This window comes from Beta vulgaris, chromosome 2, assembly GCF_026745355.1.
Source record: "Beta vulgaris subsp. vulgaris cultivar EL10 chromosome 2, EL10.2, whole genome shotgun sequence".
NCBI classification, from domain to species: domain Eukaryota; kingdom Viridiplantae; phylum Streptophyta; class Magnoliopsida; order Caryophyllales; family Amaranthaceae; genus Beta; species Beta vulgaris.
In genome coordinates, this window is record NC_079203.1 from 25,506,863 (window position 1) to 25,522,706 (window position 15,844).

The following is a 15,844-nucleotide window of genomic DNA, read 5'->3' on the forward strand; positions in this document are numbered from 1 at the left end:
GCACAACCAATACAAGGAACCAGATTCACAAGAAGAAGAAGAAGTGAAAGAGGAAAGGAACGAGGAATTGAAAATAATGAATCAATGATGTTCCTGTTCCTCAAGGAGGAGAAGATGCTCCTGTTCCTCTAAATGAAGGAACTGAGTCCACCGAGGCTAACAGAGGAACAACTGAGCAGAGTTCCTCATCTACTCAAGGAACTCATGAGGAACAACATGTTCCTATAAGAGAGTTTCAACCAAAACCTTGGAGATTACAAAAGTCACATCCTGTGGAACTCATAATCAGCGACATATCCAAAGGTACGCAAACTAGATCTCAGTTAAGGAACTTTTGTGCATTTCATGCGTTCCTATCAATGATGGAACCAAGAAATCATGAAGAAGCCTTAACTGACTCTGATTGGATTACTGCAATGCAAGCTGAATTAAATGAGTTTGAAAGAAACAAGGTATGGCATCTAGTTCCTTCATCTAAACAACAAAAAGTAATTGGCTTAAAATGGGTGTTTAGAAACAAACTAGATGAATATGGAACCATTGTAAGAAACAAAGCTAGACTTGTAGTAAAAGGTTATAACCAACAAGAAGGAATTGATTATGAAGAAACCTTTGCTCCTGTAGCTAGATTAGAAGCCATTAGAATTTTAATTGCATTTGCTGCTTACATGGGATTTAAATTATATCAAATGGATGTTAAGTGTGCATTTTTAAATGGCTATCTAAACGAAGATGTATATGTTGAACAACCCCCTGGTTTGAAAATAATAATCTCCCAAATCATGTCTACAAGCTTGATAAAGCTCTTTATGGGTTAAAACAAGCACCTAGATCATGGTATGAGAGATTATCAAAGTTCCTTTTAGAAAACAATTTTAAAAGAGGAAAGGTTGATAAAACCTTGTTCCTAAAATCTAAAGGAACTGATATTTTGCTTGTTCAAATATATGTTGATGACATCATATTCGGAGCTACTAATGAAACATTGTGCAAAGAATTCTCAAGTCTCATGAGCAATGAATTTGAAATGAGTATGATGGGTGAGTTAAATTTCTTTCTTGGACTACAAATCAAACAAACTGAAAAAGGTATAATTGTTCACCAACAAAAATACATAAAGGAACTATTAAAGAAATATGGCCTCGAAAATTCAAAGATAAATCACACTCCTATGGGAACTTCAACTAGATTAGATGAAGACTCCATAGGAACAAGTGTTGATCAAACAAAATATGGAGGAATGATTGGTTCACTTTTGTATCTAACTGCTAGTCGTCCAGACATAGCTTTCAGTGTTGGTTTGTGTGCTAGATTTCAAGCAAATCCAAAGGAGTCTCACCTCACTGCTGTGAAGAGAATTCTTAGATATCTTAAAGGAACAGATGATCTTGGACTCTACTATCCAAGAAGTGATACATTCGAACTAAAAGGATATGCAGATGCAGATTATGCTGGAGATCTTGTAAATAGGAAAAGCACCTCAGGTATGGCACAATTCCTTGGTCATAGTTTAGTTTCTTGGAGTACCAAGAAACAAAACACAGTTGCTTTATCCACTGCTGAAGCAGAATATGTAGCAGCTGCTGCATGTTGCTCTCAAATGCTTTGGATAAAACAACAACTTAGTGACTATGGAATAAACTTTGAATGTGTTCCTATTTATTGTGACAATACAAGTGCTATAGTATATCTAAAGATCCAGTGCATCATCTTTAGAGTAAAGCATATACATATCAGACATCACTTTTTAAGAGAAAATGTTGAAAAAGGTTTGATTAAACTTGAGTTTTGTCAAACTGATTATCAGATTGCTGATATTCTAACTAAGCCTTTGCAAAGAGATAGATATGAAAAATTAAGGCTTGAGTTAGGTTAATAAAAATTAAGTGATTGTTCCTATGTCATTCCCCCATGTTTGAATCAATTTGAGTGACTTTTGTGTGCTAAAAATAATTGTGTTTAATTGCCTAAGACCATTGCAAATTGGAATGTTGCAAAACTAAACATGAATTCAAAGAAATTAAACAACTCACAAATGTCACATAATACTCCCCTTACTGTTCCTAAGGTCAAGAAACATGCATATATGAAGGACATTGATATGTAGCATTAGTTGTTCCTATAGCACAAGTTCCTTAGCATTTATTTTCTTTCAAAAATTAAAATTCATAAAAATCCGAAAAATCCGAAAAAATCCCAAAAATAAGGGGAACCAGTTTTAATTAAATCTTGGTTCTTATTATCTTTTCGTTTTCTTCCTTTTTTATTTTTATTTTTATTTTTTTTGCTTTATTTCTTTCCCGCGTGAAACGGGTCGAACGAAGTGAATCTAGGTATGTTTTGGGTTTTTGCGTCGATTTAGAATGGGCTAATAAAATAGAATTTCAAGAATTAACCTCCATTCTAAAGGAACAAGGCATGGAATTCTTGTTTGAATTCGCCTTTAATAATGCTCTTGTTCCTCTAGCTATGGATGAGTTCTGTGCAAACTTTGTTAATACTAATGGAACTTGCACAACTGAGGTTAGAGGAAAGAAAATAAGGTTTAATCAAGCCACTTTAAGCAAAGTATGGGAAGTTCCTTGCAAAGGAACTGATTTGTATTTTAAACGGAAAGGAACTGTCTCCTTTCCGAATTTTCCTCAAGACAAAATCTTAGAATATTTTGGATGAACAGCTGGCCAAAACAAACTTAACCATAACCTACTCTCTCCCCTTCACAAAGTGCTGTTTAATTTGGTTTGGAGAGCACTCATTCCTCGAACTGAAAAGAGGAATGAAGTGGGTCTCCTGGATATGTGTTACATGTTTTGCTTGGACCACCACATACAAATCAATTTCCCTTCCCTCTTCATTCAACATTTAACCCACTGTATTGAGAACAATTGTGTAATTGGGTACGGTGCCTTGATAACTTCTTTACTTCATCATTTTGAAGTAAGACTTACGGGTTGGACCACAATAGGAGTCAAACAAGGGAACATCTTGAATGAGAAGACCCTAAATGGACTTGGCTTGTCTGTCCAAGAAGGTGTTCTCACTCAAGGGAGAATGGCTCCAAGTTCCTCAGGAAAAAGAAAACTGCCCAAACTGGACTTAGAAGAGGATAATGACGTTATCTTGGATGACCCTGTTCCTAAACCGGAGGAACCGAAAGTTAAGAGGCGCAAACACATTGCCATTAAGCCTAAACCCTCTGTTCCTCTGAGAGTGAGGAAGAGCACTCGTAGAAAAATTGCTCAAGTTCCTGTTCCTTCCAACGAGGACTCTCCATTAGTCCTTTCGGATAATGAGGAACAGGTACCCTCCACTCTCAAGGAACCTACTCCACCACCATCTCCCAAACTCTCTGTTCCTTTCACCAAATTGCCCTCCATTTCACCTTCATCCTTCTCTGTTCCTTCCAGTTTTGAGCTGTTGAAGGATGAAATAAAAGGCCCCAATCCTTTTGCTTCCACCTCCACAACTCTTCCACCCACACCACCATTCCTTCCTCCCATTTATCACTCTTCACCTTCTGTTTCCATTCCTGGAACAGATGAACCTTCCACTCAACCCCCTCCAGTTCCTTCACCAAAACCCCCATCTGCCTCAAGTTCCAAGGGTAAGGAACAGGATACTCCGGATGATGCTAACTGGGTTAATGAAGTCTGCCTTCCTGCACAACATATGATAAAATTTTACAATCATCTTCATTGGACTTTGGATGCCAAAACTGATACTATGATAAGTCTTATGAAGAGCTTGAGTGATACAGTGGTTGCGCAGCAAAAGAAGATGGACTCTATGGCCCGTGCCTTGGAGGAGCTGAAGGAACAGGTCGGACTCAATCATGGGGTGGTGATGAAAAAATTAGAGGATGTGGTTGAAGAAGAAGTTGTAGAGGAACACCATTCCCCTTCCCTTTCTTAGTTTTTTTTGTTCCTGTTTCTTTCATCAAGGAACACAACTTTTGTTTAGTCCTTTTTCTTTTCTTTCTTCGTTTTGTTATGGAACAAGTGCTATATAATCAATGACTTTTGCTATTTTGTCTATGTTTCTAAATGATTTGCATAATTTCTTCCTTGGAATGGCTAGTATTATGTGATTGATGTTTGAGCAAGTTTACTCTTTGATTTTCTAACTTAACCACCAATGGTGCTTGTATATTGGTCTTAAGGTGTTAAATCAATTTATCAACACATGCAGAGTATATTCTTTTTGAGGATGACAAAGGGGGAAAATGATTTAAGGAACAAACTGTACATAAACTTGAAAAACTGAAAATTAAAAAATTAAAGAAAATGGATAAGGTAAATGAAAAATCAAAAATAGGTTAAGGTAAATGAAAAATCAAAATTCCGTTACTTACATAATTGTGTTTTATTTTTCATTTTCTTCTTTATGTTTTTATTAACATTCACTTATATTATTAGTTTGTACCTTTGTTGTCATCATCAAAAAGGGGGAAATTGTTGAACCCAAGTTTTGATAATGACAAAGAAACAAAGGAACAAACTAAGTAGTGAACTAATGAATTATTTAAGTGTATGGTGTTTAAGGTATCAATGCAAGGAACTGGGAGAATACGAAGTCTAGGAAGAAGTCAAGAGAGGATTTCAAAGGCTATGTAAAGAAGTTTCTATGTTGATACTGGAGCAAGCATTGGATCAAGAAGAATAGAAGCTAGGCGTTTTATTTTCTAGTTCCAATGTAAAGGAACAAAGAAAGAATGGTAAGGAACTGTGGCAGTCTATTTGAGAATGAGAGTTTGTTCCTTTGTAAGAAACAAACTAAGTGGCACTAAGCGAATATGTTAAAGGAACTTAGTTAATAAAAGGAACTAGACTTAGGCGTGTAAATATTGTAACGGTTAAAAAGATATTTGAGTAAGTCATGCCTAAATTATAAGAAATTAGTTATATCTTATTTTAAATGATAAAATCAGTTTTAAAATGAAAATCTGTTTGAGAAAAAGATTTTATTTTTCGAAAGATAAGAAAATAAATATCCGGTTGTTAGAAAGATTTTATTTAAAAGATATTATTTTCTTAAAGATTAAAAATTCAGTTTTAAAGATAAAAAGAGTTTTTATAAAACTGATTTTCGGATAAAGCTCAAGGAACTCCTATTACTTAGGAGTAATGGCTGAAAAATATCCACGTTCATTTGTAGTTCATGGGATCATGGGACATGATGTAAAACGTGTTCCTTAGGGGAAGGAACATCATGGGTTAATGGACTAAACATGTACTTTAGTTTTAATCCCATGTTCTTCTTGATTAACACTATAAATATAGAAGTCTAGATAAGTTCCAAAGTGTGTCTGACTAAGTAATTAAGTGAGTTTAACTTATTAAGTGTCAGTGCCTTCATTCTCTCATAATAGCCATTTGTTCTTTGCCTTCTTACTCTAATTCCACTAAGCTTATTTCGATCAATTGTATTTTGGTTTTTGGGGTAAGGGAACTTTGAGTGAAGTTCTGTAAGAGAGAGGCTTTGAGTGAAGCTTGTATGTGTGAGAAAACTTCGAGTGAAGTTGAGAGGAACTGCTGTTAAGGGAACAGTGGCTTAGGAACTTGAGTTTAGGAACTCAAGGTGTGGCTCGAGTAAGAATTAGGTTGTAACAGAGTTGTTTGGCCTAATTAGTGAAAGTGTTGAGTTTAAAATCCCTAGTGGTCGAGGTTGTTTCTTCTTGTTGGGCCCAAGAAGTTTTTCCTCGTAAAAATCCCTTGTGTTCCTTTAGCTTGTTTATTCGTTTAAGTTTTAATTTCCGCAAAAAGTTACGCATATTTCTACACCTACAATTCACCCCCCCTCTTGTAGTGTTCCTAGGGAAATAACAATCATGAAAACTAGAAAAGTCATTAAATATAATAGTGTGTAATTAAAAAAAAAAATTAGCATCAACAATCATGACTTGTATATAAGTGGAGATACCTTGTATCAAATAATAAGGGGCAAGAATGCAGCAACTAAAAAATAAGTATTCACTACAAAAAGAAAAAGAAAAAGAAATGAATGCATGAACCTTAAAGAACCACCTAAGTATCTAGTCTGAATCCCATTTTACGTATATATGGACTCATGCTACTACTTTCCTTTCCTCAACAACATTAAAATCCATAACTTTTACTCGACTGCAAATTAGTCGAAATTTATTTAGTGCGTGTATTAACTAAAAATTGAATCCAAATTACTATTATAAAACAAAAGCATTAAGCGGCCTTTGAAAATAACTATTATAATTGTTGAACTACGGAATTATTAATGATTCTTTTGCATGTAAAATTTCATTCTTTAGACAGGATCATTGAAAACAAAGCTCGCAAACAACACCTTTGAAAAAAAGATTTAACGTAATACATTTTCCTCATATATAATATATTTACACATTAAGATTACTAAGTTAAGCAGCATAGTGACACAGGAATAGCCACATAGCTTTGACCACCCAGCTTCAGCTTCTTCTTGCTTAGAGAGTAAAACCATATTAGAAGATGGTTCAGAAAGAATTTACTTAGTTCAGTCAACGAGGATTGTTATATTCTGAGACATGCCAAAACAGTGAGAAGTTTAATCATATTCATGGGAGGCTAGAATTTAATTTAAAGGAAGTGGGATCAATTTCTTTATCAGAAGATAGATATTCTTCTTTAGATATAACTTAATCATGATTTATCAATATTCTGAACATCAATGTATAAGCATATGCTACAATAACAATCACATTAAAGTTCCTCTTAAACAATGCATGACAGACATCACAAGTTAAGAAAAACTCTAAAGTGGAGATCATTACATAAATCTTGTAGAATCAGTTCCAAATGTTTACTTGACAATAAAGGACACTCGTGTCTTTGCCGCAGAATATCTTTGCAATAAATTTTCCTCCCTTCCTCAATATGTGAGTGACAATTGTCAAACCCTTAAAGCAAATTTTCAAATAGTAAGTTCTAACATACAAATGGAGAATTGACGTAAATTAAACACACACAGATAGATGCAGGATTCAAAACACAAGCCTAGTTTCCATTTAAACATTCTGAAGCAGAAACAAAATATGCACCTAGATGTTTCTTAAGAGAAATCATTTATATCTGAAAACTTCGGGCAGCTTCAATTTTTCCTGGAAAGCTCATAGCTAAAAAAAATTAATCTAGCGTTTACTAATGTTTACGTATTCTTTAAATAATACAAACCAAATCCAAAATATATAATGGTGGTTAATATTTGACAAGGAACATCATTCCCTGTATATTCATCAAAATGTAATAGAAAATAAGAAGGGATGATAGTTACCTCTACTCCCTGAGCCCAATTTGAATAGGGAAAACATGCTATAGAATTAATAAGATTATCATACATGTAAGCAGTAAGTGCAGAACAACATCCACTTGGTTGTATTGATCTATTTGTCATGAGTTTAAGCAATGAAGCAGGTCAATGTCAAGAGAAGAAGACTATATAAATTCATATTTGATTGTACGAACATGCTCTTTGATAATTGGCACAATAGCTACATGCAGTTGGCATGCATATGAGTATTATAGAAGCAACATAGAATACTCCTCTCATTCAATACGATGTATCCAGGATTTGATGCCGTACACAGGATATGTAAATCATTCATGACCTTCACTTGAGATAATAAATACAGTTCAGAATCAGAGCTCACTAAATTTGACCTTTTTCCTTGTTTAAATTTATAAACATATAAACCAAGCTTAAGCACTTCCAACCATCCTTGGTATACAATGGACATATGAGTACTGGTGAATAAGCATGTCTACATATAATATATCCAACTTAAAAAATTACATCTATAGTAGTAACTATTGTCTTTGACTATGGAGCATATGCTGATAAGGAAATCACTAACCGCCAGTATGAGATGAGATTGAACAAACTCGTCCATGTCATGAAGTCCAGTAACTATGCATCAAGAAAACAACAGAAATATAGTTATCCTAATATTGCAATAAGTAACTACAAAAGCAATTTCTCTTTAGCCACAAGATAAGATTATATTAAGCTATAAAAAAACACAATTTACAGAGCTTATATGCATGTGAGTCATGGAATAAGCTAACCACCAGGTGCACCATCACAAACAACCAAGTCGGCCTTACATCCATCAAATAGTCGAATGACCTGGCAAATAATTGAGCTTTAGGCATTAGCCAGCCAAAGGATGGAATGACCAGCAAGTAAAACAATGTACAGCTGCTAGCAAACTTTGATTTATGACCATATAAATTCCAAGTATGCATGAAGGAGAAACTGGCAAGCACATGAATATTTTAGAGCCACTACACAGCAATGATTGATAACAATAGTTCCTCTATCAATATAAGGTCACAAGGAGAAATCACCTGTAAATAAGCAAAACAAGAGCATAAGCAACTAATTACATATCAAGTCCACATCCATAAAATATATATCAGGGAATTGACTCCTGAACCTTCCCTCAAACAGCCCCCAAGGGATGGGGATCCTAATGATAAACAAATGTGGCCCATCATGCACACCTGGGGTTCTTCAAGGGGATCATTCAAGATCTGTTAATAGCTAAATGGGTTTGAATACCCTTAATAGATGTATACACAGTACAACCTCAGATGAATGAGCCATATGATACCAACAAGCCTGAACATAGAATTTTAATTTTAATTAAGCAAATGAAAATCAAGAGTCACTACTTGAACAATATGAACATATCAAATTCAACTTTTATTTCATTTACATCAAAATTTTAATACAAGAGAATTTTGAGTACAATAGAATGTATAGGACATATACAACGGTATAATTCCTCTTTTCATCACCACATCTTACTTCTTAGCAACAAACCAGACGAATATATATATAAAAAAATTATCAAATGAAACCTACTGATGAGTGATATTTATATCACTCTAAACCTCTTATTTATCCCTATATTTAACCTTTATTTTGTATTTTACCCTCTTTTATTTGTTTATTTTGCTTTTTTTTGTTTTACTAGTTCTTTTTAGATATGTCTTTGTTTTACTTTTCAAGTTACTTTTTACATTATTTTCTTGGTTCTTTATAGGTCCAATTGAAATATACTTTTAATTTCATCTATAAAAGCCAAAGCAATGCACAAATGTGGAGTAAACCATGCATGAATGATAAAAGGAAGGAGGCAAATGAAAGTTGAAGAAGCAAGATTCACAAGATGGTCCACTTTTAACGACCATATCTTCCATACTACAAATAATTTTTCAGTGATTCAAATTGGAGAGTAACATTTGGCTCGTTATCTTTCCAACAATAGGTTACATGCTTGATTTGCATTAAAAACGAGAAAGTTATGGTCATTTGAAGTTGAGTTGTTTGTGCAGTTTTCTTAGGAGCGCCCGCTCCCTATTTCAAGGAGCGCCTGCTCCTTGTTTTTGGAGCTCCTGCTCCCAGGTCGCTCTCTGGCCGCTCCAACTTTCTGTTTTCCCCAGTTACCATAGGAGCGACCGCTCCTATTTATAAAGGAGCGCCCGCTCCTTTCAAATTTCCGGACAGCTCTGTTTTTTTCGCAACTCTTTAATGATGTAATAATTGGACCTATAAATAGGAATCATCCCTATTGATGAAGGGGGACCTAATTTTGAAGGGGGGATTAGCCTCCATTAGTCTTAGATTAGGATTTTAAGTGAGAGAAATCTCAAAACCTAGAGAGAGAAAAGGGAGAAAACTCAAAGAGAGGTTGAAGATTGTATATTCAAGGGTGACACTTGTATTAGAACTTTCAACCATTCAATAATGAGCATTTCTTACTCTATCTCCTCTTTTATTGTTTTATTTTAATTGTTTTTCTTAGATTAGTTGTTCATGATTAGTTTAATTATTTATGATTTATTTTATTTAGTTTAATGTTAGATTAATGATTATTATCATGTTATTAAAGTTTTATTTCTCTAAAGTCCTCATTTTTGTATTTATGGAGTAGTTTGTTGGTTAGGGTTTGGGTGAAAACCCAACCATGATTGAATTGGGCATTTGAGTTTGGATTTAGAGATTTGCGTGATTAAATTATTGCTTGTTTAGCTCTTCTAATCTATGTTGCATTCTCTTTGATCACTTGAATGTCGTATTAGATGAAGTTGATTGATTTAGGTTGGCATGAGAGTGTGACCTATTGATTTCTACTATTGACTTGGGTTACTTTGAACCTCGGGATATGTTAGTAATGGATGAGAGTCCTTATTATTTGATGTCTTTGAGGATTTCTCCGCCTATGAGAGTAGGATGGGAGTTGTGTGTTGGGTCAATAGCTAATTCAAGTAGTGTTCATGTATTATCTCTATGTTTGATATTCTTATGCCTATTTCATGATTAGTTGGTGTTTAATCCCATCTCCTAACTTTAGTTATCTTTGATATTTAGCTTCTTCGTAGTTCTTAGTTGGTTATTGACAATTTCCGACTTGATTCCGGCCTAGCTTATTGTTTTATCAATACATTTTGGTGTTCCTTAGTCCCTGTGAATTTCGACCCTTACTTATCCCTTTACCTAGTTTAGTGATTTAGTTAGGTTTTGTTTGATTAGGAGGCTAGTGACGACCTAGTTTTTCCTTTATCAAAATGTAATTCCCCCAAGCTTAACCTTTGCTCGTCCTCGAGCAAACAAAATAAAAAGAATGAAAAACTATGCTAAAAAGCAATAAATCCTAACTCACTTTCGTAGGAATCACGGTTGCATTTTGCATATGCAACAAGCTCTTTAAACCCCTAAATCGCTCTAGAGGGCGAGTGAGATCTCGCGAGGGTTTCCCAAGAGTTTAAACCCATAACTCTTAGCTTTTCATCAATCATTTATTCAACAAACTCAAGATTTATGTCCAAGTCAACTATCAATGAAATGGTTCACAAGCAATGATAAAGAGTAACTTTAAAGACAGCTAATTTTCAAATGTACTCATAGGTTATGGGTAGAGAAAGAAACTAATCAAGATTGCAATAGGACACCTAATTAGACTTTTTACTCGCTCATTAGAGAACACCTAGCTATCCAAAAGACTTATGACTCTTCAAGTGTTATAGAAGCTTAAACCACTAGTCCACCATCCCTAGACACACAAATAAGTCTTAGACTCCACTCTACTCAAAACTTAAGAAAATAGAACTAAGTGTGGGAGGCATCCACATATTGACCTCTTTTATTGAAATTCTTCTATTCTTTTTTTTTGTTTTTCTTCACTTTTTTTTTCTCATTTTTCACGCCTTTTTTGACTTTTTTTGGCTTTTTCTTTTTCCCTTATTACGAGAATTTTTGATATACAAGGAAAAGGTAACTACTCACTAAAGAGAAACATAAGAACTTGTGGCTTTAAGTGCCACTTATTTCAAACGAAAAGTACTAAAACTAAGCTTCTTGTAGAGCTTTGCTTAGGACATGATGAGCATATCTAGGGACACAAGGGACCGCAAATTTGAAGCTAAAATTATCCAAGCATGAGCAACATAGTCAAGATTCAAGACTAGACATCCAATTGATCATTCATTAGTTTCATTTTGGTAGACTCTAATGCAATCAAGATTAATCACCTCTTAAAACATCACAACCCAAGTTCACACTCTTACAAAAGGAGCTCTAAACATTTACTCAAAATCGAAGCAAGGAATCCACATATATCATCAACTAGCATCTTCCTTGGGCATGAAATGCTTTGTACTTTTCTTATTACTCAAATTTTTCCATTTTGCCAAACATCCTTTTTTCATTTTTTTTTTCAATTTTTTCTTTATTAAGAAGAACTCAATTAAAACTAGAAGGAAAAAGAAAAGAAAGGAAAATATTTTTTTAAAATTTTGAAATTTTTGAAAATGAGAAAAGTAAAGAAATAAAGTATATACACCTCCCCCAAGCTAGCGAATAGCTACTCCCCAAGCTAGAATAAAGCATTGTCCTCAATGCTTGAACAAGACGATCAAAGGGAGGGGGGGAGGGAACAAACATCTAAACCAACAAGCATATGGTCCACAAATCATAAAGCATAAGAGAAAGAGAAAAGGAATGAAGCTACCAGATAGTATGTGGGTGTAATACCTGCAAATGACCCAATTTCCCCACTTATAATCGACTTTTCAAAACCATGATTTGCTTTCCACGTGCTACCGAGAATGATGCTATTCCATTTATATACCTAAAGAAAAAGGATAGAAAAATAATAAAAATAAGAAAGACTAAAAGAAAGAAAATGAAAGCAATAAACCACAGGTTACTTCCCGAGAAAGGCTTATTTAAGGTCCTAAGCTTGACCTTTCTAGTAAATAGCAATTCAAAGATCGCAAGAGTTTGTCAAACGCACTAGCACACATTTCCATTGACATAACATATGCAATGCTTAAATAAAAAGCATGCACAAGATGTAGTGCAACTTTGTGCAAACGAGGAAAGCTATGCCAAAAACAAGAAGGATCAAAAGGAAAAACAAAGAAATAAGAAAAAGAAGACTCAAAATAAAGAGAAGAAATAAATGGCAAAGTTTCCTCAACAACCTCTTTTTTGTGGCAATCTCACTCTCTTCCTCAAAATTAATCAAATGGGGCACTTGAAAGTGAAGAGATGAAGGTGGCTCATTTAATGGAGGTATTTTGGATAAATAAGGGAAAGAGATGGGAAAGGACGGAAGTAGGTCAAGCTTTTTTGAAAATGGGATATAAGGCGAAGGAATAGAAACTAAGGTTTCACAAATGACTTCTCCTATATCATAAGTCTTCAAATCACAAGCTTTTTCGACCAATGACTCCTTACAAACATCTTTTCCATCCTCTAAATCCTCAAAAACATTACCAACCACTAAATATAACTCACTCTCAAATTGACCAAGATCTTCACTCGAGCAAGAAGGGATAGTAGGAGAGGGTAAGCACTCTAAAGAACAAGGAGGAAGAGTAAGGTCCAATTCATTAGAGGTAGACACTTTAGATTCAAAAAGAGAATGAATAGACTTATAAACATCCTCATTTTCAACAATATCCTCAATAATAGGCCTTTTCTCCTCAAGAGCATACTCCTCACCATCACTACTCCAAAAACCATCATCAAGATCTAGGCTACTCTTTCCCAATTGATTTTCATTTTTAACATCCCTCGAATCAACATCATTAAACTCAAGAATGTCGTCATTGCAACCCAATTTTGTCCTAAGCAATTTCAAATCAATTTCTAATTGCAAAAGGGGATCAACAATAGTTGGGGGAGCATTTTGAGAATCAAATTGGGGAAGGGATTCATAATCAAGCATATGAGATTCGTCATTGGTAGCATAGGATTGATCATATGAATTTATGCAAGGGCTTGAAGACAATTCATAAGATGCATGGGCAACATTAGCAAATTCATCCAAATGAAAAGAAGATGGGGGAGAAATACAAGTCTCGGGTTCATAACTAGAGAAATTTTCAAGATTTTGATTAGCATTCATTGACATTTCCCATTCATATGTATCTCTAGCCAACCATTCAAATAAACTCCAAGCCTCATCCAAAGATTGAGCATGGAAATCACCATTCGACATAGACTCTACCATCTTTCTAGTTTCTTCATTTAGACTCTCAAACATCACATCACATATTTCCCATTTTTCAAAACTATGGTCACAACCAAGAGAATCTCCAAGCCTCCAATAGTACCTCCAAAATACTTCATATTCATATCGGGGAAGGGAAAAGATTGCCATTTTTCGAATTTTTTTTTTAAGAAAAGAAAATGAAATCAAATAGAACAAATAAAAGAGAAATATTCACAAATAGCCTAGACTCATCTAATCAACACAAATCAATGTTAGCCGAAGTCCCCGGCAACGGCGCCATTTTGATAAAGGAAAAACTAGGTCGTCACTAGCCTCCTAATCAAACAAAACCTAACTAAATCACTAAACTAGGTAAAGTGATAAGTAAGGGTCGAAATCCACAGGGACTAAGGAACACCAAAATGTATTGATAAAACAATAAGTTAGGCCGGAATCAAGTCGGAAATTGTCAATAACCAACTAAGAACTACGAAGAAGCTAAATATCAGAGATAACTAAAGTTAGGAGATGGGATTAAACACTAACTAATCATGAAATAGGCATAAGAATATCAAACATAGAGATAATACATGAACACTACTTGAATTAGCTATTGACCCAACACACAACTCCCATCCTACTCTCATAGGCGGAGAAATCCTCAAAGACATCAAATAATAAGGACTCTCATCCATTACTAACATATCCCGAGGTTCAAGTAACCCAAGTCAATAGTAGAAATCAATAGGTCACACTCTCATGCCAACCTAAATCAATCAACTCCATCTAATACGACATTCAAGTGATCAAAGAGAACGCAATATAGATTAGAAGAGCTAAACAAGCAATAATTTAATCACGCAAATCTCTAAATCCAAACTCAAATGCCCAATTCAATCATGGTTGGGTTTTCACCCAAACCCTAACCAGCAAACTACTCCATAAATACAAAAATGAGGACTTTAGAGAAACAAAACTTTAATAACATGATAATTATCATTAATCTAACATTAAACTAAATAAAATAAATCATAAATAATTAAACTTATCATGAACAACTAATCTAAGAAAAACAATTAAAATAAAACAATAAAAGAGGAGATAGAGTAAGAAATGCTCATTGATGAATAATTGAAAGTTCCAATACAAGTGTCACCCTTGAATCTACAATCTTCAACCTCTCTTTGAGTTTTCTCCCTTTTCTCTCTCTAGGTTTTGAGATTTCTCTCACTTAAAATCCTAATCTAAGACTAATGGAGGCTAATCCCCCTTCAAAATTAGGTCCCCCTTCATGAATAGGGATGATTCCTATTTATAGGTCCAATTATTACATCATTAAAGAGTTGCGAAAAAAACAGAGCTGTCCGGAAATTTGAAAGGAGCGGGCGCTCCTTTATAAATAGGAGCGGGCGCTCCTATGGTAACTGGGGAAAACAGAAAGTTGGAGCGACCAAAGAGCGACCTGGGAGCGGGAGCTCCAAAAATAAGGAGCGGGCGCTCCTTGAAAAAGGGAGCGGGCGCTCCTAAGAAAACTACACAAACAACTCAACTTCAAATGACCATAACTTTCTCGTTTTTAATGCAAATCAAGCATGTGACCTATCGTTGGAAAGATAACGAGCCAAATTTTACTCTCCAATTTGAATCACTGAAAAATAATTTGTTAGTATGGAAGATATGGTCGTTCAAAGTGGACCATCTTGTGAATCTTGCTTCTTCAACTTTCATTTGCCTCCTTCCTTTTATCATTCATGCATGGTTTACTCCACATTTGTGCATTGCTTTGGCTTTTATAGATGAAATTAAAAGTATATTTCAATTGGACCTATAAAGAACCAAGAAAATAATGTAAAAAGTAACTTGAAAAGTAAAACAAAGACATATCTAAAAAGAACTAGTAAAACAAAAAAAAAAATAAGCAAAACAAACAAATAAAAGAGGGTAAAATACAAAATAAAGGTTAAATATAGGGATAAATAAGAGGTTTAGAGTGATATAAATATCACTCATCACCTACTTTAACCATTATCAAAATTGAAAATACAAAAATTGAATTTTTAAACGAACATATCTAAGATAATCTCAAAAAAATCTACCACAATTTCAAATCTAAATCATTTAACCCTAAACATTATAAATTCAAATCAAGTAGATCTGGAACTTTAAGAAAAATTAGGAGGAGATATCACCGGTTTTGGGGTTGTGACAATTGTTGGTGGACCAATCTCGCAGGCGTGACTTTGAAATCCGCCTTCAGAAGATCGACCGCGACGACAATGTTAATCTTTCCCCGTAGTCGGAGCTCCGATGACTCATGGAAATAGCAGCCCT

General features: G+C 34.5%; 1 protein-coding gene across 3 annotated transcripts; it reads right to left on the reverse strand.

Annotated features, from left to right (window-relative positions):
- Nucleotides 1-6,375: 6,375 nt before the first annotated feature.
- Nucleotides 6,376-15,518, reverse strand: LOC109136351 (uncharacterized). Of its 3 annotated transcripts, XM_019252359.3 has the most exons (4): nt 12,046-15,518; nt 8,073-8,133; nt 7,862-7,914; nt 6,376-6,907 (listed from the first exon to the last, which is right to left on the reverse strand). In XM_019252359.3, the coding sequence occupies exon 1, from the start codon at nt 13,679-13,681 to the stop codon at nt 12,344-12,346; it is 1,338 nt and encodes a 445-aa protein (XP_019107904.2). In that variant the 5' UTR covers nt 13,682-15,518; the 3' UTR covers nt 6,376-6,907; nt 7,862-7,914; nt 8,073-8,133; nt 12,046-12,343. The 3 variants fall into 3 exon arrangements, with proteins under 3 accessions (XP_019107904.2, XP_019107903.2, XP_048494852.1); XM_019252358.3 differs by having other exon boundaries at nt 7,862-8,133; XM_048638895.2 differs by lacking the exon at nt 6,376-6,907 and having other exon boundaries at nt 7,167-8,133.
- Nucleotides 15,519-15,844: the final 326 nt, after the last annotated feature.

Bases quoted from the DNA above. Each gene is read 5' to 3' on its own strand.
- LOC109136351 (XM_019252359.3), bottom strand. From the start codon at position 13,681: ATGGCAATCTTTTCCCTTCCCCGATATGAATATGAAGTATTTTGGAGG.